At 37.5% G+C, this 24,476-nt stretch overlaps 1 protein-coding gene across 1 annotated transcript in view; it reads right to left on the minus strand.

The window, feature by feature from the left end:
* Positions 1–24,476, minus strand: part of STK39 (serine threonine kinase 39) — a 189,802-nt gene that overhangs the window by 17,912 nt on the left and 147,414 nt on the right. The window contains exons 14-16 of the mRNA XM_009325448.1: positions 23,757–23,824; positions 5,915–5,967; positions 3,949–4,017 (exon numbers count right to left, since the gene is read on the minus strand). Of these exons, the coding sequence (XP_009323723.1) occupies positions 3,949–4,017; positions 5,915–5,967; positions 23,757–23,824 (190 nt within the window). The remainder of the gene's footprint in view (positions 1–3,948; positions 4,018–5,914; positions 5,968–23,756; positions 23,825–24,476) is intronic.

Consider the following 24,476-nt stretch of genomic DNA (forward strand, 5'->3'; position numbering starts at 1 on the left):
GCAGGAAGCTTTTTGTTTGGACTGATTAAAAGCTGTTCCTCTGGTTACTAAGTGGATACCTGGGTCTGGCTCCAACATCAAAAACAGATATCCATTTACCAGTAGTTAATGTCTGGTGTATTTAAAAGTGAAGGTACATCTTCCATGATGCTCAAGGTATTCACAAATACTTTTTGACAAAAATACCTAAAATAAAGGTACATTAATATAGCAAAGGGCATCTGCACATTTCTTGATGGCATAGATATCAAGGCTTTTATTTAAGCAGTATTCAGGAAGGGAAATATTTATTTATTTATTTTATATACTGCAATTTAACAACTGTAAATACACCTTTACCTGTTCTGAAATTTAAGCAAGGCCTCTAGAAGATTAACTATAGCCTAAGACTTCACTGAAATTATATGCACATTGTATACAGTGAAGTAGGATTGCAACTATGTGATTTTCAACAGAACGGACTGTTGATATGATTGGAGTTTCCTTTATGATATCAGAAATATAATAAAGCATTACTAGATGAATGTTTACTAGCTAATATATATATATTGCGCATACACACAGAGACATATTTCATCTCGAAATGTATTTTGAAAATATTCCAGATCTTTCATATGATTTAACATAGTTATTTCGGTACTGCATAAAAATACCTCATCAGCCAGATACCAATGCCTACATACAAGCTCCAAGACTCATCCCCCCTCTGCAAACACAAACTCTAGTCTGCTTTTAAGCAAAATCCTCTGCACTCAGTGCCTTGATCTAGGGACCGCCTGTGAAAGAACGTTACTGTCAGTAAGAACAGAAACCTGTCAATTGTAGCCAGAACTGAACATGCAAGATGGGATTTTTGCTTCTCTGCAGAACAGGTTGCTGAACTCATTGCTTATCAGAACGGAAATCTTCCTGGGAAGCCTGTGTTAAGTGAAGCAAATCCAGCAAGACTCAAAAGCTGAAGCGTGTTGATGCTCAGCAGCAAATTCTATAGAACTTACACATCAGCTGGTCCCCACTAACAGCTTCAGCTCACGTATGCCACAGCCGTACTTTCCACAACAGTTTTTGCTGACTCCTATTCAAGTGTCCTTTCAAGAAAATCAGCTGTTACACCAATAAATTGTTGAGTTCAACATAAGCACAGGTATTTCCATCTTTCTTTTTTCTCCCAGCCTCTACACGTTCCAACATCCATTAAAAGAAACTACAGGAACAACTTTTATGAGACTCAGAACTTCGTTTTCATTCATATTATAGAGGCTGAATTTCTGCATGCTTCAGCTGAAAAGTGAAAGGTAATTTATTAGCTGCTTTCAATCTGGAAGCTAATGGAATCAGTTCTTCTGGTGAAGAAGGTTAACACCAAGCTCTTCTATACTATTCCTCTCTTCCTATATAGGAAGATTTTAAACCTTTTAATTTCATGTGAACAAGGTGGCAAAACCATTTTACACAGAAAATTAGTTTTGTAAGCAGATTTACATTTTCAGCACCATCTGCTCTCTTATATGATCTACTGCTTTAAACTAAGGGACTGCTCTCTTATATGATCTACTGCTTTAAACTAAGGGACTGAAATATTTCTCAGGACTGCACTGCTACAGTGAAATTCTGAAATTTGCAATAATCTGCTTGCATGCAAGTTGTTTTATTCCACGCCCATACAACATTTAGCCAGTTTTCCCAAAGCAAGTCACAAACATACTCTAACTTAAGTCAAACTTCAATTTTTTTTTTAAATTAAAAGTAAAATTGCATTTAGCAGAACTTGTCTTTCAGTAAAACATGAAATCTAAAGTCATTTTCTAGGACGATAACTATGTCCAAATGTATATGAAAACTTGAACAATTTCATGGGTAAAGCAGACACAAGTGAAAATTATAGTACAAAGTCATGCAAGAATTTGTGCCTGTGAAACTTGAGGTAAGTTGCAACATCACAGAAAAATGAACATATAAACTGATTATAATTAATGAAATTAAATTTAAGTTGAATGCTTTCATTATATATAAGAAATTTGATTTCCTTACTTTTTTTTAATACCACAAAAAAAAAAGATAAACGGGAAAGAACAGAAAGGACCATCAGCATAGTGCTAAAAATCAAAGTCTGATGCAATTCAGAGCAGGAACTAAGCAAGGAAATAAACTTTTATTATTAACTAGACAGTGTCTCTAACCAAGCCTGCTAGGGAAAACCTTACTTATTTAAATATTTGTGCTGCTTCTTGAAGTGTTCAACATAAGCACAGGTATTTTCACCTTTCTTTTTTCTCCCAGCCTCTACACATTCCAACACCCATTAAAAGACACTACAGGAACAACTTTTATGAGACTATCTCAGAACTTCGTTTTCATTCATATTATAGAGGCTGAATTTCTGCATGCTTTAGCTGTGGGACCAAAGTCCCACCACTAAAGCCATGAGGGATATCTATCTTCATTTGCCTTTCCCCCATCACTCCCGCTGAAAGATGATAACAAATCCCATTCATGGTGCCATTTCCATAGAAGTACTGGCACTTTGCATTAGAAGAGAACTTTGCAGCAAAGGGAAAAGGGAAGAGCAAAGAAGGGAAAAGGGGTCTCACTGGGCCCCAGCAGGACTTGCACCGCAGCATCGCCAGCCCTGACACTGACTTCTGTGCAACACAGAGTGCCAGCTGACTGCCCAGGCAGGTGGGATAGCCAACAGATAACAAAATTCTTCTCTGAGCCAGAAAAAAAATATTTATTTATTATTTCTAAATGAAGTAAGGTATCTTGTGGCAATGAAAATTCTAACAAAAACATCATCAGCAGTATGGTAATGACATTTTTCATGGTGGATGTTTAAAAGGCAACAAACTAAGGCCAAGCTACCCCTCTCCCCTGAACCCTTATAGTAACAGTGCAGTAGAAGTGACTTTAAGAGAAGAGTGCCTGCTAGCCTGCACCATCTGTGAACCTCCCCTAAATACTTTTTCTTTAGAAATTAAAATAAAAGCATAGGTAGGGCTTTTGTTTCTTAGATCAGCTAGAATCAACCTGTATTCTGAACATACAAAAGCAAAAAGTATTGGCTTCTCTCTAAAATACTTTAGCTACCCTACAAAGACACTGAGAATGTATTTAGATAATCTTTCAGGCAAGTCACATGAACTTATGGATTTGTAAAACACACTCTCCATATCATTGTGGAGTTTGGTAATGATATCTGAACCAATTGATAAGAACTACTTTGACCACAACACAAAATTGATTTGCTAGTACTCCTTGATTCAGTTCTTACACATTTAGCATCTACTAGCCCCCCTCTGATTTTGGTAACTGTATTATCTACTGGTCTTGAGCAACCAGAAGAAAAGAAGGAACTGCAGGGAAATAAGCACTGCCAAATTAATCATCTTTGCCAGGCACTGAATTTCATTTAAAAAAAAAAATTAAAAAATTACTGAAGCACAGAATAGAAAAATAGAGAAGTATCTTTCCTCTCAGCAGCCAAAAACCATTTCTGATTATCTCTTTTTTACCATAGAAATAATATCTCTAGGTGCAATTTCTATAGATCCTGAACTCTGGCTTGCTTCTACTTCCATGAACCCAAGCAGAATACTTACTAACTCCAGAGCTGCCGAAGTACACTTTGCAAAATCCTACTGAAAAGTCATTTTATTGTTAAACAAAAAAAATTAAGTTAGTACAAAAATGATCAATCATTGAATTGTAAATAATCCTACAAGAGATCTATATTATATCATCCCTCTCAAACCACTAAAGAGTTCTGACTTCCAAAAGCAATCCTTGGACTGGTATCAAAATTGGCTTGTTGATTGAACTATGCATACATGAAAGCAAAATTAGGATGAAAAGGATTTTGTGAAAACCAGCATCAGAGAAAACACTTTTCACATCCATTTAACACAAACTTGTCACAAGAGCGTAATTGCAAACAAAAATGTAATTTACCTATAACTACATCATGGCCATCAACCAGGCCTGCAGAGAACAGCTCCTGAGAAACGCCATCTGCTGTGTCTGTCCAAAAGGTGAAATGATAAGTATGAGAGCCCACAAAAACAACAAAAACTATCAGTCATCCAATGCAATTTAACAAAAATATATTTTAGTTCCAAAACACTCATGGAGGCAGGCTTGAACTCAGGATTATCTTTAATTAGAAGGAAAAAAGATAATTATCTTATCAGCCTCTGCACAGCAAATTGCATGAGGCGATGATTTGATTCGTTGCAAACCCCCTACAGACCTTTCCTGGCCACTACCATTTCTCCTCTATTATCTAACGACGTACTCCTACACAGTTTACAAATTCAGTATCTTCACAACCAAGAAAATAAACTATGTTTTGGTGGTGTTTTCACTGTTTTCTTTATCCCCTCCATTATTCTGCTTATCTAGACAGAGACGCGCTATATAGGCTTTCTTGTGTGTTACCAGTGGGGCAAAGGAGTTAAATGAACAGTCATTATTTTGAGCTTTAGGCTTAAAATAACTGTTAAGTACTGTGACCCAGGAAATTCAGAGCTTTGGATCAATTTTGCATCAATTGCTGTACCCGAGTGGGTTAATTCCTAAGTCCCTGTGACTAGTACTTGCTCCTGGATAAAGACTTTAGAAGGCTTACAGGAAACAGCAGGAACAAGCCTAAATTCCAGTTAAGTCTCAACTGTAATATGGCCTCAACACCAAGTATCTGCATGGAGCACATTCTTTGAGGTAGTTACCCAGTTGCATCATTTTCTCAAGAAACACACACAGGTGAAAAACAATATAGCTGAGCTAGCTGCAATTTCTGGACTGCTCTGAAGATAAAAATCACAGTCACCTTCTCGCTGCCTCAGTGACTGACTACTAGGAACAGTCCTGGTGTATTTTACCATGCTGTATCCTCTATTTTTTGACCAAGTATGAATTTTTGAATGGCTTATGTAACTGCTTAGAGAGTATTTAAGTAATTCTTTTCACAAATGACTAAACCAGGAAGCTCTGTGCCCAATTAAGTAAGAGATCTTTTTCGTTATTACCCATTGCAAGAATCAGTGAGAAATGTAGGTAGACAACAGAGTGTATATCCATGCACAGAACTACTGCACATAAAAGATTTACAGAGACACCTCTTCCAATCTGGATTCATTTTTAGGTGGAAGCTCTTTGAAGGCTATTCTAAATATAGTGAATACTAACTTCTGAGAAATATGAAATGTGTTCATAGTTCAAAGGGTTACTATGTAACAAGAATGATACCTTCTTGTTACTCAACGTACCAGCCTCCTGTGCATTTTATCCCAGTAATACTTTGTTTTCTTCAAACAGAAGTAAGTTTTAAGAGTTCTTACAACTCTTAGCACTGGAAAGCCAATACAGTTCTACAAGCATGCAGTAGAGTTTAAAGTTTCAGTGCCAGAATTTATTTCTGGTGATGATACCAAAGCTAGAGATGCAACTCAGCTTTCAGTGGAAGACAGCATTTGAAAAATGGTGTGCACTTCATACTTGTTAACAGAACTTCTTTTATTACAAAGGGGAAAGGAACTCATATTACCACCATCACCACATACACCTTTATGACTACTATATTCCGTTTCCTACAATGTTTTCCAAACGTGACAATGGAAATTCCAAAGCTGTAAATATTGCTATGCAAGATCTTATATACTGCATAGACCATTTCAATAAGACATGAAATTGATAAAGTATACAGTGGATCAAGTCTTCTAACATATACTATACATTATGCAACCTTGCCACTAGAATTTACATACATCTGCTATTCTTGCTCAAGTGAAGTTCAATTTAAAGCTTTGCACAGTAGGAAACATTCCAGAGAAATAGTCTGTATTAACCATAAGCAGTAATCAATTCCTGAAATACCTTTTTGAGCAATAAGAGAATAATCCAATTGAAGGAGCCTTACCTCTGCCCGGAGTAAACTCAAACCGTATGTCATTAAGTTCTTTCCTGGAGTTCCTGAAAAACATTCAGTGTATACGTTAAAATGTAATGAACAACAGAACAACTATTCAGTACCTACACCCAAAGAATACCTATGGCATTGACAACCGAATTTTTGTAGTGTGAATTTCCTCAGCTTGAAAAACACTGCTCTCCCAAAGCACCCAGACCGGAGAGACTCCACTGAATTTTCATGGCAGTATTTTGGGGAAAACTAACAGAAAGATATGCTTAAGCTGAAAAATGCCTTCGGTAACCTAAAGGATAAAATAAGGTCCTCTGATAAATATTTTCATCTTCAAAAGACACTCTGCCATACTGACTCTACTAGTTCAACATAGCCTGGATCGTATGTATTACTGCTTCTCCTCCAAGAGTAACAATTCACTTGGACTTAAAGCACCCTATCTGAGATCACATGTATACAGAGAAGCTCATTTAAAAGACAAAGTATCTAGAAACCGTTAAATGCTGAAAAGCAGTGTTTGATGCACAGTGTTTATAAAGCTGTTTTGTAATGAGTAACTTCTTTCACTGACCACCATTGTCTCAGCAATGAAGTTCTATCTACACATAAAATAAGCAGCAGATTGTGAAAGCCAAAGGTTTTCTGCCTTCCCGTTTGCCACGAAGAGTGCTTTAACCAGTTCAGCGTATGACACAGTCATAAGGGACTTAATACCTATGTTAAAGAATTCCTTTACAGTCTCATACTGTGCTCCAAACCTCCATTCCTTGCACGCTTCCAGCTTCAGTTTTAGTTAATAATTTCTACCATCAATAAAACATTAGCCTCTTCGCAAAATAGACGTCCATCTCATTTTTGGAAATGGCAAGCCGACTGAGCATAGGGGTGAACTTAATTGCTGTAGCACACTCTTTTTCCAATGAATAGCTCAATCCACTTGAAAAGCTAATAGCAACAGAATGTGTTTTGCAGCCCATTATTCTCCTCAGCAAGGAAACTGTATGCAAGCTCATATTTCAGCGTACCAGGCCATGAAGTCTTGCTGTGGGAAAACTAAATCCAATAGGCAGGCATACTCAGCTGTGACTTACAGCTATTATCACTTGCTAAATACTTATAAAAATATTAGGGTCAAAAAACAGCAACATGCAGGAACACAAAAACCAAAATGATTGGCAACACAGACAAAAGCAAGATAGCAAACCCTGAAAAATAAGTATGCCACATGCAGCGCTTAAAATGAAAAGTACTCATTTACTGAATATAGTGAATGCTTCAAAGCTGAAGGAGTTTCAGGCTCCCAAAATTCTACTCTAAGTAAAAAACTATGGGAGTTTAAGATCACTAATACAAAGCTGCAGATAATGCAGCCAGTCAGGTACAAATTTACGAGGCTCATTTACTTCTGTTGTAGAAACCTGCTGCCATTATATGGGATAGTACACTGTCTATTTGTATTCCACAGAGAATTAGTATGAATTTCAGTTCTTCCCCCCGCCCAAAAAACCTGGATGGCTGTTAAAAAAAAAAAAATCAACATATGGGTCATATATCTGAGTTCCCTTTTGACAATCCACTTCCCCTTGCTGAAATTTATTATATCTAATAAGCTTGTTAAAACCGCCACTTTTCAAAAAAAGGGAAGTTGCACAGAAATTAAGAATGCTAAAATATGTTTTGACTGAATGTGGGATGCAGCTCAGACTTAGATACTCATTTCCTGCATACACTTTTAAAGAAGCAAATCAAGGGAATAAAATCTTTCTCACACCTTTGCAGAGGTAAACCAGAAAGTTTTGCCTCTTATTAGCATCTATACTGAACTGCTCCAGCCTGCACATCATCTTCCACAGAGTCAAACACTAAAACCAGCTGAGAAGTAATTCTGTAGATTTTGCACTCTTACAGTTATCCGTCTAGAAACTAATACATTACACTCTCAGATTATATCTTTCCACAGACCTCCCATAGGTAGAGCATCCACCATATAACAAGGCACTAAGTAATTATGAACTCATGAAAATTACCAGCTTTCTAACAGACCGACACAGCTACGTGAAAGACCAGCTGCTCCTGATAAGACTCTTTTCTTGAGCAGGATGCAAACTGGGTGTATTTTACTTTGTCTCCAAATTGCAGAAGTGTCCCAAATAGAAAGTTAATGAGTCAAATCTATTTATTTAAGCGAAGGTGAAAATTCAAGGAAGGTTGATATGTATTCAGCCATCCAACTTTGCTATCTGGAATTGTTACGTTCTGAACTATATTGAACTTGGAACACTGCTGCTTTCTCTTTAATGGTACACTACTATTCAGGAAAGCAAAACAAAGGAAGTTTGGCAAGATTAATTTGCTAGAAGCCTGTAAGTGCTTTTGCTTACGGTTCCATTACCTTCCAGACGTTTATTGATTTCCATAAATTATTTATTCCATTATATATTCCACCAAACAGAAGATGCACTCAACTTCTCCCCTAAAAGCTGTTCATGCTCTTCTCCAGTCTTCACACACTTCTCTGGTTCTAGTCAGTGTCACTGTTACTGCAAATTAGTTTGCTACTTCCCTTGATACACTTTGGTGACAACTGTTTGGACTTGTTGATTTATTTGTAGGCAGAGTTTTCAAGCAGCGTTTCATTTGTTCCATTGGAGTTCTCTTTTTACTTACATTCGTTACACTCCTATCATGCAGCAGCACACACAGACTTTATTTCTGCTAAATAGAAATAGGATTTGAACAAAGGCACTTAGTATCTTTGTGATTAATAATTTTATCTTCTTCACCATTTCTTAATGGTCCCTAGTTTCTCTAATGCATTTGTGAAAAAGTCATTTCTATTTTAAAATGCAAACTCAGACCTTTTTGCCATCTCTTATAAAACCTCTTATTTGCTTCTTGCTCTGTGCCATTACAGACTAATATACCTTGATTATCATGGATAAAAACAGCCCATCTCTTAAAAAAATAATAAATTTTAAATACTTTTATGTATTTTAGCACACTGCAGTTTATTAATTTTCTGCAGGTTACTTTTCATTATGCAGTCACCTCCAATAGGAGGAATTCCACAGAACTGCTTTGAACAAGGGTGACACCAAAGCATGCCACGCCAAGACATTTTGGCAGCCATCTTTCTTGCAAAGTAATTTCAGAATTTAAAACTTTACACGTTATGAAAGCATACTTTGCACATCATTATTATTTTGTTTTCATCAGGTCTACTTGATGTGCACACTAAGATTGCTAGATCGGATTTTCTAGGGAATAATGCTTCCTCAAAGAGCCAAAAAAAAGCACACGGGCCAACTTCATCACTTCACCCTTTGCTCGTGAACTTAGACCATCCTGTCATTAGGATATGAAACAAAGATGCTCTGTTCTGAAGGAAGTGATTGGCAGAACAATGCTGATATTTACAATAATCAGGATTAGAGAATAAACAAATTATGCAGCAGTTCAGATTGACATGATTCTACTGAAAAAATCCTAAGACATGAAAGAGATTTTAGCCATTCACATTTAGAGACAAAGCCTTTCAGATAATTACCTAATGATAGCGTAATTCCTGCTACAGTCAATTAACTATGTTCCACACGCTTGATAAAAGACCTACATTGTTGATCTTCAAATAGGAAATCATGTTTGTGCAATGATGTAACTGTAAACTGGAGACATTAAATGTCATTATTTCTTTTGTCCTTAAACACATGATGTCTACATGTAAGTGAGATTCAAGAAAATTAGATTTCTTGGAATTAAACTTAAGGTCTAAACCATGCTGGGATAGGTTGATTATGTATCAAGCAGATGATCTTCATTCTTTTTTACTACTACTTTTTTTTTCCCAAAAAAATGTATTCACTACTTCTTATGCAGAGTTATCTGAAACACCAGCTTCTATTTCCCACAAGCTTCAGCATCTTCCATATAGCCCTTAGCGAGAGTCTCTATTCCTGGATGAGATCCATCTTACCACGGATAAGTAACTGTGTATCCTTCCTTCCCAAAAAAATTCTCAGATAAGGTAAGCCGAATGAAGGGTGTGTGCACGCGTGTAAGAACACACAGGTTTTGCCTCTGCATCGCTTGCTGAATTTTCAGACTTCAGCTACTCAATCATCACACGTGGTTTACAAAGACTGATATACGGAGCTGAGTGTCCAAGAATGCAGGTGATAACAGAATGGTAATCAACAAAGCTGACTTGTGAAACAGTACAGAGTACGCCTACATCGCATGGAAACTGCATCATTTATGGCTTTTAATTAGTTACAGCAGAAGCAAGATTCCCTGATTTTTTTCATTCTCTTGTTTCAAATGGAGTCAGAAACCATAAATCACAGGCACTCCCCCATCAGCACCTGTTCCATCATTATGTCCTGTAGACAGTGAGCACTGTCTAGACAACACTACAGGCACTGTAGACATCCATGCTTTCAATCAATGGTCACTTACTTCTGCTGGCATTTCACAAATACATCCCCTTCCATGAAACTTCATTTTTTTTTCTTAATCAAATGCTACTTTTAAATTCAACTGTTTAATCATCCTTTCCCTCCAATGGAAAACCAATCCAAAATCTTAGTTCTCATCATCCCCATTCTTGTCCACTTGCATATGTAAAAGTATATTGCTCTACACCAACATTATCCATCTTGGATGCTAACCATTCTTTTCATTAGGACATCATTTTTCCGTATTATGGTTATCCAGTCCTAACACAGCATAGGAATATTCTCTACTATTTCTATGGACTGATGAGTGGAAGCAGCAAAAGATAGAGCTCTCCTGGAGCAATGAGTATTCACTCTTATTAGCCCATTTCCTCACCACTGAACCTATTTTAATAGACTCCAACATACAGATGCTGCAGCTCTGGCCTGGGGCACATTCTACCTTCTCTTTCACTTATTCTTCCATAGTTCTGCATGATTAAAATTAAATATATGTATTTTACATATATATAGATATGAAAGAAGAGATATGTATCTATATCCATCTCTATATATATCTCTTCTATCTCTATAGATATATATATACACACACAAGAAGGAAGATGTATCTGTATAACTGCATCTTCCTTCTTTCATCCTTTTTCCTGAGCTCCAGTTGAATGTGGAGGACATTACTAGTCAAGGAGAAGTGAAAACATTTTAAAAAAACCCAAAACCAAACAACAATGAAAAACCAAAAGCTATGCTTTATGATATGGTCATCAAAATACAAGCTCTGCCCAGGCAAAGGTCCTTGGTTTGCCCGTGTGAGGAGACAGTTAAGAGGCCAGAGCACCTGCACCACTTGTAAAGAACAGGTCACCTGGTAAAAGGGACATCCCTGCACTTTCAGGGTCTGACCAGCACTGAGGCAGCCCATGGTCCAATTAACCAAATCATAAGCAAGAAAGCATTCTCAGAAGAAAGACAGAAGAGCACTTATTTCTTCTATCCATTTTTCAGATCATACTAGTTATAACTCAGCAACAGAACTGATCTACGTGTTAAAAAAAAATCTGCATCAAGTGTGTGCTCCCTAAAATGGAAAAGTTTGTCCATGGCTGGTTTTGTCAAACCCTAACAAGTCTGGCTAGCGGAAGAGACAACAGCAGAATACGTATTCTTCTCTGGAACCAGAAATAAATTAGCCTTCAACTAAAACTGTAGAAACTTTATTATGAAAGGCACTGTAACACATGGTGCCACATGGCACCCTTCACCAACCAGCCCTTCCCTTCCCCATACTCCTAACCAGCCCTATTCCCACCAGAACAGAATTCCCCCCCCCGTCAGGGACTAGTGACACTGGCCAAGTCTAAGTCAGTGTGACTGAAAATAAACATTACTCTTATCATACTTGTACAAAATTTAGGTCTCTCAGATGCTCCTCCCCTCCAAAATGTGAACTGCATTGAAACTACCATAGAAGCAAACTAAGTTAAAATGGAAAAAACAAGACAGCATAGCTTAAGAAACAAGGGCAAGCAGTATGGTATTTGCACTGCTTCACTGCAGTTGCTGGTGTAGTTAAAACCACAGAAGCATTTAAATGACTTGTTCATTTAGACTGCGGAGAAAGCAGAAGTTGACATCAAAATGGAGTGGACTGATCAGAGTGATAGGTAGGTTGTACATCCTAGAGCTGTACTCATCCAATTTTCATTCTACATCTCTGGGGCAAGATCTTTGTGTGAACAATGCAAGAAATGAAGAAATGTAATTGAGGGAAAAACACAGAAGACTAGGGTTTGTAGGTTTTTTAAAAGAAATTTAGCTCACATTTTTTTCCTTGCTATTCAAATGCTGGAGGGACAAATGTTATTCAAATTCAAAATTTCTCACTTTCATGTGCTTAAGGCATAATGCACAAGTTAAACACAGCTCCCTTTGTAACCTAGCTTTTATAGCACTAGTTTATTCCACTAACTGGTCACAGTAGCAATGAAAGAGATGGAGACAGCACCACTCCATGAAAACAACTGTGAATTTACTTTCTCACTGGGCAATAATTTACCGATTGATTATTTTTTTTTTTTTTTAAACCAGCAGAATTTACTTTGTGGCAAGCTGTAGAGCTTGATTCAAGGAAAATCCTGATTAAGTGATGCAGTACCCCTTTGTAAGTATTGTCTATTAAATAGCCTGTACTGAAGATATTTGGTACCTGTTTCTAATCTCATTTTTTATTAACTAAAACTTTGTTTCAACTGTATTTACAGAACACAGTTAACATACACAAAATGGTGAAATGCAAACTGGCACTTTACTTTCAGTATTGCAAAGAGGATGTGGGAAAAGAATCTTTGAAAGTGAATGTATCCATTGGTCCCAAATTCGAGGTTTGGCCTGGTATCTAAATCTTCTGCCCCTTTATTTTCCTTGCCTTGAAATTTTCTTATGCTTCAGCTGTGGGAATTTATCCATTCAGCTAGGGCAGGGAAAGCAAGAACCCTCTCCTACCCCTACAAAAAAAAAAAAAAAAAAAAAAAAAAATCACAGCTTGCTTCCTCCCCACCTCCCTTTTTTTTTTCCTCCTGAAGTCATGGTGCATTGCACACAGCAGAACCAAAGCAGTAATAAGAGGAAGTCTGTTTATTAAAGTAGTTTTGTGAATCAGAACTTTAAAGCTCCTGTGGGATCACATAAACACAACAGAAGAGAGCATTTACTGAAAAGAAACATTAGCCTCCTGAGGATTCACCACATGTTTATGTAAATCCCTTTCTCTCTAACACTTCCATGCTCAATTGTCATTTACTAATCAATATCCAGGCTCCTCCATTACACATTACTATACTATCAAGAACAGATCATGTCTGTTCAGCATTGTGGAAAGAGATGGTTCTTCTCAACTTATTTTTAATGACTTCAGGTCAATTCTTGATTAAATGGAAGGGCATTTCTGTTAACTTTTGATAGGAGCAAAATAGATGTTTGAAGTCTGCCCTGCTTCCAGATTGCCACCGAGTAGAATGGGACTAAAATCTCTCTGTACTAGTAAAACGTAATCCTGAAATACACAGTTCTTTGAAGTCCGTTAAAACTTTACCATTTACTTCAGTGGTTCTGCAAAAAACCCATGTGTTTACAACTTATTCCCCTCCATATGCATTACTGGAAGAAGGAAGTATGTTTAGCATATGATGCTTAAGATCAAGTTATAGGACTCAAAAGTTAAATATACCAAACAGTGCCACTACCATTTAATCTTTACATGTTCTTAGGTAAAGAGCAGATCCCTGAAATGATGCAACACACTTGTTAATCACTATACTTCAAGAGGTAGCAGCAATACTAACGGCAAAACACAGACAAATGATGCTTTCAAGACTGAAAAACAGCCAATGTCACAATGAAACACTGTCATTTGGCTGTTAAGCTGTTGGACTGAGACAGCAGTTACCTGTTAAAGATTTACCATCTGTATGCCATCTACCATACAGAAAAGGAAAGTGTACGTTACAAAAAGCAGCCACCAAGTGAATTGTTACAGTCACAATTAGATCAGCTAAGAACGCTGTCCACATCTCCAGGGTAGCTGACAGCTCCTCCAGCAGGAAAGGACTTTACAACAGTTCTCTCCATAGCTGACCAGTCCCAAGTTGCTTAAGACTTAAAAGAAATGAGAGTGCTTTCAATCTAGTAAAAATGGACAGGATATGATAGTAAAACTAAGAAAATGCACAATTTGTGTGATAGAAGAAACACAAGAAAACTAGCTGATACATGCAAGTACCACCAGGCAAGTATGCAAAACCATTTTTATCATTTTAGAAGCAAGATACAAACATTAAGTCTTTCCACTCCATCCACTGGTTTACAGCCCCAAGTCTTCATTCATTCACATGGAAGTGTTAGAACTAGAGACATTTTAGATATATCTATACCTAAACATGCTTTTAAATAGGGTCTTCTCTCTTTCTGCAGCTGCTGATGCCAGAAGGTAAATCAAAAGAACGTTATAAGCCCTTCGATTTTTTTCCTTGCTATATTCATTCTCAGCTAAGTCAAACAGCAAACTCTTGAACAAATAATATTTTTTTAACCTCAATTCTGGGTGACCCATTTCTCTGCACAGGCAGTGAAAAGCAGTGTTCACTTGCATCATCTTTTTTGAGGCTCACACTTCCTACCTGCTCTCATATATCAGCAGGTGGAAACAACCTAAACAAAGAGCTATCGGTTTTGTTGCTGCAGAGAGGGCAATATTAATCATGAGTTTTTTCCCTAAAATAATTCCTGAATTGGCACAAAATTTTTTTAAAAGCAGCGGTAAAGATTTAACTTGTGAAAAGCATCAATATTTTTAACAAGTACTTGAAATACAGTGAAGGGCAGTACGCAGTTATACTGAGAATTTATTAACGTGGTAAAATCTTAATGCTTGGTCAAAACCAGAAGTGATCTAAAACTGCCTTGTTCCTAGAAAGAACTGGAGTTAAGTACAAATTACATCAATAATGTTAAAAAACAATCACCCTGAATTATTCAGTGGGAGCATTTCAATAACAGAGAGGACAACTGTCATGCACATAATTTGATCACTTTGTTAAACATTACAGCACATTGTGGTTATACTTGCCTTTCTGGGATTTGCCAATAGTTTAACTTACCCGTTCCGAGTATATCTCTGAAAGATCTCTGTATTTCTTGGTACCAAACATTATTGATCAGTGCACAGTTTAAGGAAGTCAAACCTGTTATTAGCTGTGTGACTAAAGCGATACACCATCTGCCTGACTGATAAGAGATACCAGAGCAACTAACAGATTAAACACACGAAGGCTTACTTTGTATGCTTCTACATGCCTGGTGCACAAGAAGAGAGATTATAACCTGTTAGTCCAGTGACAAATTCTCCAAGTACAGCATTGTAAAATGGCCAAAATGCTCAAAGCAAAATTTCAGTTCTTTATATCAGAAAGTGTGAAAGGCGGATCATTGCCACAAGGCTAGGGGTACTTCAGAATAGAGCTCTAGAAAAGTGATCTTGTTTATAAAATCAAGACAAAGACTTGCAACTATTTCTACAGAAATATGTATTTTTTAAATAGAGACGTGTAAGTCCCCAAGTGCACAAAACAGGCTTTGAGGAAAGGGTCAGAGAAACCTTTTGCCTTATCCAAAGCAAAGAATGTTTTAAGCATGTTGAATCAAAAACTCCTTGAATGTGTGCATCCTTTCAACGCCATTGGCTTGGAGTTTTTCCACTCCTGATGATCTATCAGTACATTACCATCACAACCAAAGGAGACTTGTAGGTAAACCAGAAAGACATCTGAGCCACCATAAAATTATGACGATCTGGCATGGCAAAAAGTCTAAGCTTTGTTCTAAAATCTTCAAAGGTTTAATCTAGTTTTTGTGCCGTGGGCCAAACTTTCTCAAAAGTAGCTTTACAATAGATAGGCTTCGCCAGCAAAGCCTGCTTGTATGTTACATTCTTGTCCCACCTGTGTCCCAGTGCACCTCTTGTGGCCATTCACTGGCCCCACTACAGCAGCAATGACAATTGCTTTGTGGAGCAAAACAGGATCAATGAAATGAGTTCAGTTAAAATTTTGCCTTCCCCTCAAAAATACTGATTTATCACAAACCAACCAACCAAAACCTGACTGCTTTATATTGACCCAACACAGTCCCAGAAACACCCCTACCAGTGCAAAGTGGAAAGACAGAGAACCACAACACTAAGTGGGAGCAAACAGCCAAAACAGACAAAATTATTTAAAATGGTTTCAACCCTGCCAAATGTACTACGTCACCACATTCAGATGGATGAAACAGTGTGGCCTCTCATGGTAAATGCAATGTCTTTAAAACTATTAGAAAAATATCTAATTAGAGTTAAATTTGGAATTACCAAAAGGTAAGCCACATTACAGTTGACCATTAACATACATGCCATTAGTAATACAAAAAAAAATTTACTTTTAACACTGAGGTCAATTCAAGCTTTAAACTATTTCCTTTAACATAAAGGAGGTTGGGGGTGGTGTTTGGGTTTCTTTGTTGGTTTTTGTTCCCCCTCTTTTTTTCTTCCTTTAGTAAATAATACAATAAAAAGAGTGGAATAAAAAAGCTCTAGTGATTTTAAAATTTCAGTATCAGCAACACCTCCAAATGCAATTGCCTGCATAATTTACAACCACAGCTATGCAGGTTAAGTGCCTAATTTCTTGCCATCTAAATATTTAGACATGCAAACCTTCCTGATAACCTAAGTTTAATAAGCAGAAACAATATATTGATTCCTTGGGTCAATAATTATCAATTTTACATAGAAAAGTTGTTTTGATAAACAAATATACCAGTTCTCTAGTAAATAAGTGATGGCATAGAAATTGCATCCAGGATTATTTAGGTCATCATTAAAATAAATTTTTAAATGTTTAATTTATTTTCAATAAAAACACAGCAAGGCATAAAAACATCCTTAAGTAGTGAATAAGAAATGCATAATATACCATTTTTAAAGAGCAAGCTTTGAAGGAAATAGAGGTACAAATGGAAAACAGGATTAGAATCAATAGTTTAATCAAGGGTTCCTCCTTACTGATTTCAGTCATGATTTAATCATGGCTGAACACGTTATTTAAATCAAGTCTCCATGCTGTGAAAATAAAATTCAGTTCAGTAACCATGTCCCCACACCTCCCCGATCTCCAGGGCAAAGCCTTAGACGTGATGGCAAGTTAAAATACAGGTCAGTGCTCAACACTGTAATCACAGGTACCTTTATTTCAAGAATTCTATAAATGGTTTTGTTTATGATGTTTGTTACTGGATCAATTCCCAGCCTATAGAGAAGTTCTGTTACTTTCCAGTTGTAAATCTACCACACAGATGGGAGTTTGTTTGTGGATTTTGTCATTAAATACACTGGAGAACAGAAGCCATCCTAAAAAGCAAAAATGATGAGAAATACCTGCCCTTGGTGAAGGATACACATCAGCCCCACTTCTTACAAAAGAGATTGGAATGATAGAAGTTTTTTAAGATACCAAAAAAAATAGAAGAAAAAAAAAGAAAGAGAATCAAGAACTCTGGGTTATGGTACTGAGCCAATTATCAAGCTCATTCTGCCTCTAGCCAGAACAGATTTTGGGGTTTGCTTGTTTATAGAGGGGTTTTTTTCCTCCTAAAAATCTAAGCCTCAAACTGAAATATTAACAACATGAGAGTAGCTCTACTAGGTATCTCCAGCCAAGTACGCTTTTTCTGTAACTTTACATGTAATTAATTTTGTAAGAAAGAGGTCAAAAAAACAGGCCTACATGAAAGCAGGAAGATTAGCACTTGAGCTTCAGCTCAGACTAGTGAGTGATATCTCATCATCTATGTTCTGGCATACAGAGGAAATCACACTTCACTTAAGTCCTAACAACTCTCCTGCTGTTGCACGGCGTCGGCAACTGCCTGCTACTAGCTACTCCTTGGACTTCTCATTCTGAATTGTATCTGTCTGTCCAGCTCCCCAGAAGACATATTCCTCAGAAAGGATCAAATGACACACAGTTTCAAAGTGTGATAAACCAGCTATATTAGCTGAAGAAATGTTTTTGTAAGAAATACACACAGAGTGCCATTACATACAATTCTGCTTTAGCATTTTCTCTACACGCTATTTTAAATAAGATATGCAGTAATACAACACAAGTATCCCATTTGCCAGTGCATCAACTAAAAATTTTCCATTCACCCCTTTTGTTTTTCCACAGGCTTAATTCATCTAGTGTGCAGGAACTGTACTAAATTAGGTTCTGGGACATTCCAAATTACCGTCAGTAAATTATCTTCCTGTCATAGGAGCTAATTTAACCATCTTAGATTTCTTCAGATAATTTGCAATTCTTAACTATTAACCATTAACAAGTCTCCTATTTAACATGAAATGTCTCTGTTACTAATCTAAATAGTCAAACCCTCCGACAGTGACCTTCCTAAATCTGTAACTGTAGCAACTTGGTGGCTAGACTGGAAATTTCAAATCAAGGGTGATAATTCCTCCCCACGCCCTTTCCCCAGTGGTATGAACAGTCCTGTCGGAGGACTAAATCACAGACAATTGCCTTAAACTCCTCTTTGCACGGTTCCTGCCAGAGTCTGCTGCCACGACACATGGTGTGCACAGCCTCACAGGAGAAAATGTGGATTACAGATTTCATTCCTCCCTACTCTCAAATTCCTCTTCCTCTGTGAGGCTGAGGATACAGAAGCATCAGCATTTCAACATAACGATCGCTCAGTCTGGGTCATAGTTACATGCCATGGTAACAGATCAAGCAACAACTGAGAACCAGTATTTTCAGTGCATTGCAAAATCCAAGCACAGTCTCTTAATTAAACTTGAGCTTTAAAATACTAATGGTCTGTATTAGTATTTAATACTAGAGCCTTTCAAAAGCTTTGCATGGAATTACCTAAAACACACTGCTGCTAATTTCACTTCTGGGGCAACATACTCCAAGACACAACAGTGCGAAAGATAGAAAATAAATTGGAAATTGCTGTCTCCAGCTGAAGAAGCAACTCTGACAGTGGAGAATATTTTTACAAGTTAGTCCCACTGATACAACTACTAAAACAAACAGGTATTAAATACAAGTTGAGGACAGAAAATTCAGAGACAAGTTGGAAACCATCCAGACTAACAGAGTTAAATACCAGCACTTGTATAAAGAGTGCCATAGGATTCTTTAAAGATTATTTCAGAATGTGAGTTGCACTTCTCATCCACCACAAGGCATTTGCACTGAACAGAGGCTGGTGTTAATTTGGCATTCCCTACTCAATTACTAAATGAGTCCAACCTGCTCTGCTTGGGAAAAATAACAGAACCTGACTACCCAGTAAAAGAATTACTGAAATGCATTGATTCTTCTGCCAGAATTCCTCCTTTGGGAACATAATTTTGAATTTTTATGGGTACTAGTAACCTTTTTTGGAACATACTACTAGGAAAAAAATGCAAAACTATCATCTAAAATTTGACGGCTTTTGGTGTAGCATAGCCTCATAAGTCAGAGAAGCACTCTCCCCCCCCCCCATTTGAAGATTGCGCATCTGAGCAGGCTCTGCCCTGTCCCAAATCTCCAGGCACTACTCTTCAAACCTTTTGGCCCACACTCCCAAGCCTCATATTAAGTTGTTTCTGCCCATCAGGCTCTAAATGTGTGCATCAACTTCCATGACAAACTCTCTGCAACCAAGGTAGTTCCCTAGTCAAAGACTCAGCAGTACTGCAAGTGCCATCAGAGTTTTCTCTCCACCATCCCTCCTTGCCTGAGGACCCTGGGGAAATGCCTTCTCCCCTCAGGTCCTAGCCCAGCCAGCCTCCATCATACAGGAAGGGCTCCTTCCCATCTGAGATGCTCACCTTTTGCTGTCTCCTTACCACATGGCCCCTTCTCTGGGGAAGCAAAAGGAAAACAATGAAGACATGAGACCTTCCTGAGCCTTCTCTTGACATGTTTGCTTCCCTTCCCCTCTCATCCTCCCCATCAGTCAATTCATTGCTCTTGCATTTTGCCAGTATTTACATTTTTACCCACATCAGTAATGAAATTTTTTTTTAACAGTAACTCTCAGCATCTAAAACCAGTGTGTTCTGAACTCATCAAGCTACTGCAGTTTATATAATCTGATTGTCTCAAGTGAATTACTTTAAAAGAAAAAGCTTCCAACATTTTGGATGATATACTGAGCTTTGAGTCTTCAAGTCTGGCATCTAATGTTCACAATGTTTATCTGAATATCAAGCCATACTTTAAAAGCTATATAATAGTAGTAGATGAAGCATCAGAGGAAATTGTTTCTATCCTCATACTGTAGCTAACTTGCTCCATAATAATATGGTTCACAACTTATGGTTCATTTTAACAAATCCCACAAAAATCCTCTGATGTGCTCAAGTCTTTACCAGCTATATGACTTAATGATCAATTCACCAAAAGACATCAACATAATAGTTTAAAATCTGCAGTGGAAGTAGATAAATGCAGAAATCCCTGTGAGGATATTAGCTGTTTACTACTTTACAATCCGAAGGGAATGCCGCATGACACAAAGCAAGTCATCTACACTGCTTTTATTCACTACTAATGCCAAAACTAGCAGTATTTTTACTTTCAGATGCTCAAAAAACATTTACTCAGTAAGTTAATTACAACAAAAGAGAGCAGTTAGGGGCATGAGCATCTTTCTCCATATACAGCTGCCCTAAATGTAAGCTCATTCACCCTGCAATGATCCCAGCACAAGGATAGCTCCGTACATCCAGAATGCAGAGGGCATCTTCCTCTGTAACCCAGGACTGACCGTGACTGACTGAGAACCTCCAGGTTTACATCCTATAATAAGAAAATTTATTTTTCAGACTTTTATGAAGGAACACCATACAACTGCTCTTCTGCTAACAAAACAGAAAAAACAGTTGAATTAGTGCAAAACAGATTACAGCAATAGTTCAAACACTAACACTTTAATATTCCGAACACTACTGTCTTCCCAAAACAGCATCTCTGTAGCTTGTCACTTACATTACCTGGTGTGGTACAGGCTTGTTAATACTTCACTGGAATGCCAGCCTCAAGCCTACCCTGGCCTTTGTTTAGCAGAGTACTAAAGTCCAAGTATCAAGACTCTTTGGGGCTGGGGAGGAAGACTCCTAATCCTATGCCCATAAAGCAGCACTATACTATTACCACAGTTGCTATTTCTCCAGAGCTGGCTTTTCCAAATTTGCTCACTGCAGCTAGACCTAGGCCCAAAAATGCAGAATCCAGGAGTCCTCTACTCTCGGGTGCAACCACTCACTGCCAGGCCAGGCCCACTATTAATCTGCCTACAGTAAGGTCAAATATGAAAAACTTTTAACAGAATATACTCACAGATACTTGACATTGACCGACAAATGAGCTGACATAACTCCCCCGCAGGTAATCCAATAATGGAAGAAACATAACTATTTTGTTAAAAGTAACAAATAATCATCAGCTCCTTTCCCCAAATAAGGTTTCTGTTAATTTACTGAAGAACAAGACATTCGAACCTAATTCTTGACAAGTATTCAGCAGGCTGCACAGCCCTGCCATGCTCACAGCAGCCTCAGCTGTTCCCCTCCTGGGGTCAACAGTGAAGAGGAAACACAGCTATTCAAATGCCATCAGAGGTACCTTGCTAAACACAACATATAAAGCAGCCAGCCAGTGGCTGCCCTGAATTTCTGTGAATGTTCCATGAACAAAATAACTCTTGCCTTTAAAGTAGCAAATATAAAGAGATGCTTAAGTACTAACTCTGAATCTACATCACTGGGCAGAGGTATAGGGAGCTTGTAGCCCTCGTTCTCAGATATGCACTTCGCAAAGTCCCAACTAAAGGAAAAGAGCACTGCTTGGTATACCCTGCACTCCTGCATTCCCCCCAACCATACACACACACACACAGATTATATGCTAGCTCTGACCCTACTCACATGCTCAGGTTTCCATCAGAAGGAAATCCAGACACACAGTGCAAAGATGCATAACTCAGCCCACCTCCTACCACTGAGGCAGGACACAGCCAGAGCTCACGAGGCCAGGAGTTTGCACCGCAGAGCATTCTTCCCTCGAAAGTAGGTCAGCTTAAATTAACAAAATTCGCTCTGCAAAATTACGCATCAGATTTTTTGTTTTTTCCAAGACACCGCCAACGGTGTTCCCAGGCCCCAGAGCGTATTTGCTGTTCAAGACTATTTTGTTTTGTTTAAAGGAAACTTTCTGGTTCCTAAAATTGAAATTCTTGCTTCTCCCTCTCTACCAATAACCATTTAAACCTTCATAATTGTAACACATTAATCTAGTTACTACAGACTTGCTTTTAGGGAGGGTAGGGGGAGGGAATTCTTCCACCCATTAATTAAGAGGATTCTTAACAAGCACGAAAGTTCATTGTGCAAATAAGAGCTTGGAAACTCAAGTCTCCCAGGATCAATCTTCCTCCACTTCTGGCTTAAGAGCTGCAGAGAACTGAAAGCATAATCCCTGACATTTCACTGTACTTGCAGGACTAAAATGTTTGCCCTGTGGATATGCCAACACTGCAAGTAACTGGGTAGAAGCTAATCACTCTGTAGGTTTCATCGTAATTTAAAAATACCCAAAGCACCTCACTAGTACCTCCACATCGTATAAATTGGTCTGTTTTGTAAATGGTTTCATCTACCTGTCTGTCAGCAGAGAGATGAAAAAGAATACTGATAGCATAACTGGGCAGTTATGTAAATTGGACAACTAAACCGATTCCAAATAATCTCTTAGTCTTTTCTCTCCCCACAATAACATTTATTACTCCTCCCTTCAGTAAACAACCTTTGGCAGCCACACAATTTTTTGCAGCTGTCATTTAGAAAAGTAGTCAAAGAAAAGGGAACATAGTAGATTTTGGAACTTGGCACTCATTCTGTGTAGATTTTTTTTTCTGATTACTAAGTTTTTGATGCTACTGTCTTAAAGCTACTTGTTATGCATAAATCTGCTATTTGTTTGTAACATACTGGTTGTAATTTTGTAAATATTTCTCTATTTGACTTTTTTTTTGTTAGCATAAAACCCCCATAACATTTAACTTTTCCCCATAGCGATAATTAAGAGTTTACAACCTCTCAGATACCCTGTCAATACAAACTGAATGTAAACAAGTTTTAAAGTGAGTGGCAGTTAAGTTTTTTTAACTAAGCTAGCGATTTAAGGAAAATGGCTGTAAATACATAAAGTTATCAAAGCTTCTTATGAAAAAATACTTTTATCCAAGAACTAGACTGCATAATTAAACATTTCAAATCTTAGTTATAAACTGATTTTAATTAAAGGTAATCTGACTCATTTTAACTATGTACAAATTTAAGTCAGACAACATATTTGTATCCATTTTCTAAAATATCTGTCACTTTTCCACAGTGGCTGATCAAACTTGCCAGTGAAAAACGTTTTGAGTAGGCAACTTGTAATACAGCTATGGTTTATTTCTGTCAGAGGCTGACTGCTGAAGTGTGAAAGAAACTCATTAAAAATCTCTCACTGTGATCCTGCATTGCAAGGAAAAAAAGAAAGAAAATACTTAATGAAGGGTACACTTAGCCTGAAGCCACATTCATATTCTGCTTTTCATTTTACACCATTTCAGTAAGCTATTAAAAGACAGCAATTAGTCACAGAAACACTATTCATACTGGTCATACTGGGAGATTAAAGAGGTTAACACTTATTTTATATTAATATTATGAAAGTAATGAGGGAGATCAAGAATAATACAGCCAACTAAAAAGGAACACTAAAATAAATAGACGAATCTCTTACCTTAATCTTAAGACAAGATTCACTGCACATGGAACTTCACTATATTCGTCACTAACAGCAGGCTGAGACTATTAAAGAAGAAAGCAAAACGTCTTACAAAGGATGCCAAGGGAAAAAAAAATATCCCAAAATACTTGCCATGCTAACAGTTTAAAGCTAGCACAGAATATTTTACGCATCCTCTAACTCTCAAAAACCTTTTAAACACTTTCAGTAACACTATCTAAAACATAGCTGATACCAGTAAAACCGCTATATTTCAATCACAGAGATATAAATGATAAGGCCTGCATTAAAGCACTGAGTGTAAGAACTTTTAATCCACCTTGCATCAAAGCTCCAATAACCTATTAAATAATATGCACACAGTGAGAATACTAAGCTACTACTCATTATTTTTGTGTAACAGTTTTGGTTGTTAAGGAAGTCTTGCATCTACCCATCTGCAAAGAACTAGCAGCCTATCAAAGCGGGCATCACAGCTCGGAGAATGTCTTTCACAGAGAAAAATCAGGAATACGGCTATCTTTCACACTATCACTCCTCCCTCACACTATGATACCCTCCCTAGCCCTCAACTAACATTTATACGAAGTCTCAAGCAAAAGTGTATCCTACATACAGAGTACCTCAGGGTCCTCTACCCTACTATGATTTCATGCCCAACTTGGCATATTGTCACCACTCACAGAAGCCTGTTCAAAGGTTACAGTCAAGTCC

This window comes from Pygoscelis adeliae, unplaced genomic scaffold (genome assembly GCF_000699105.1).
Source record: "Pygoscelis adeliae isolate BGI_AS28 unplaced genomic scaffold, ASM69910v1 Scaffold106, whole genome shotgun sequence".
NCBI lineage: Eukaryota > Metazoa > Chordata > Aves > Sphenisciformes > Spheniscidae > Pygoscelis > Pygoscelis adeliae.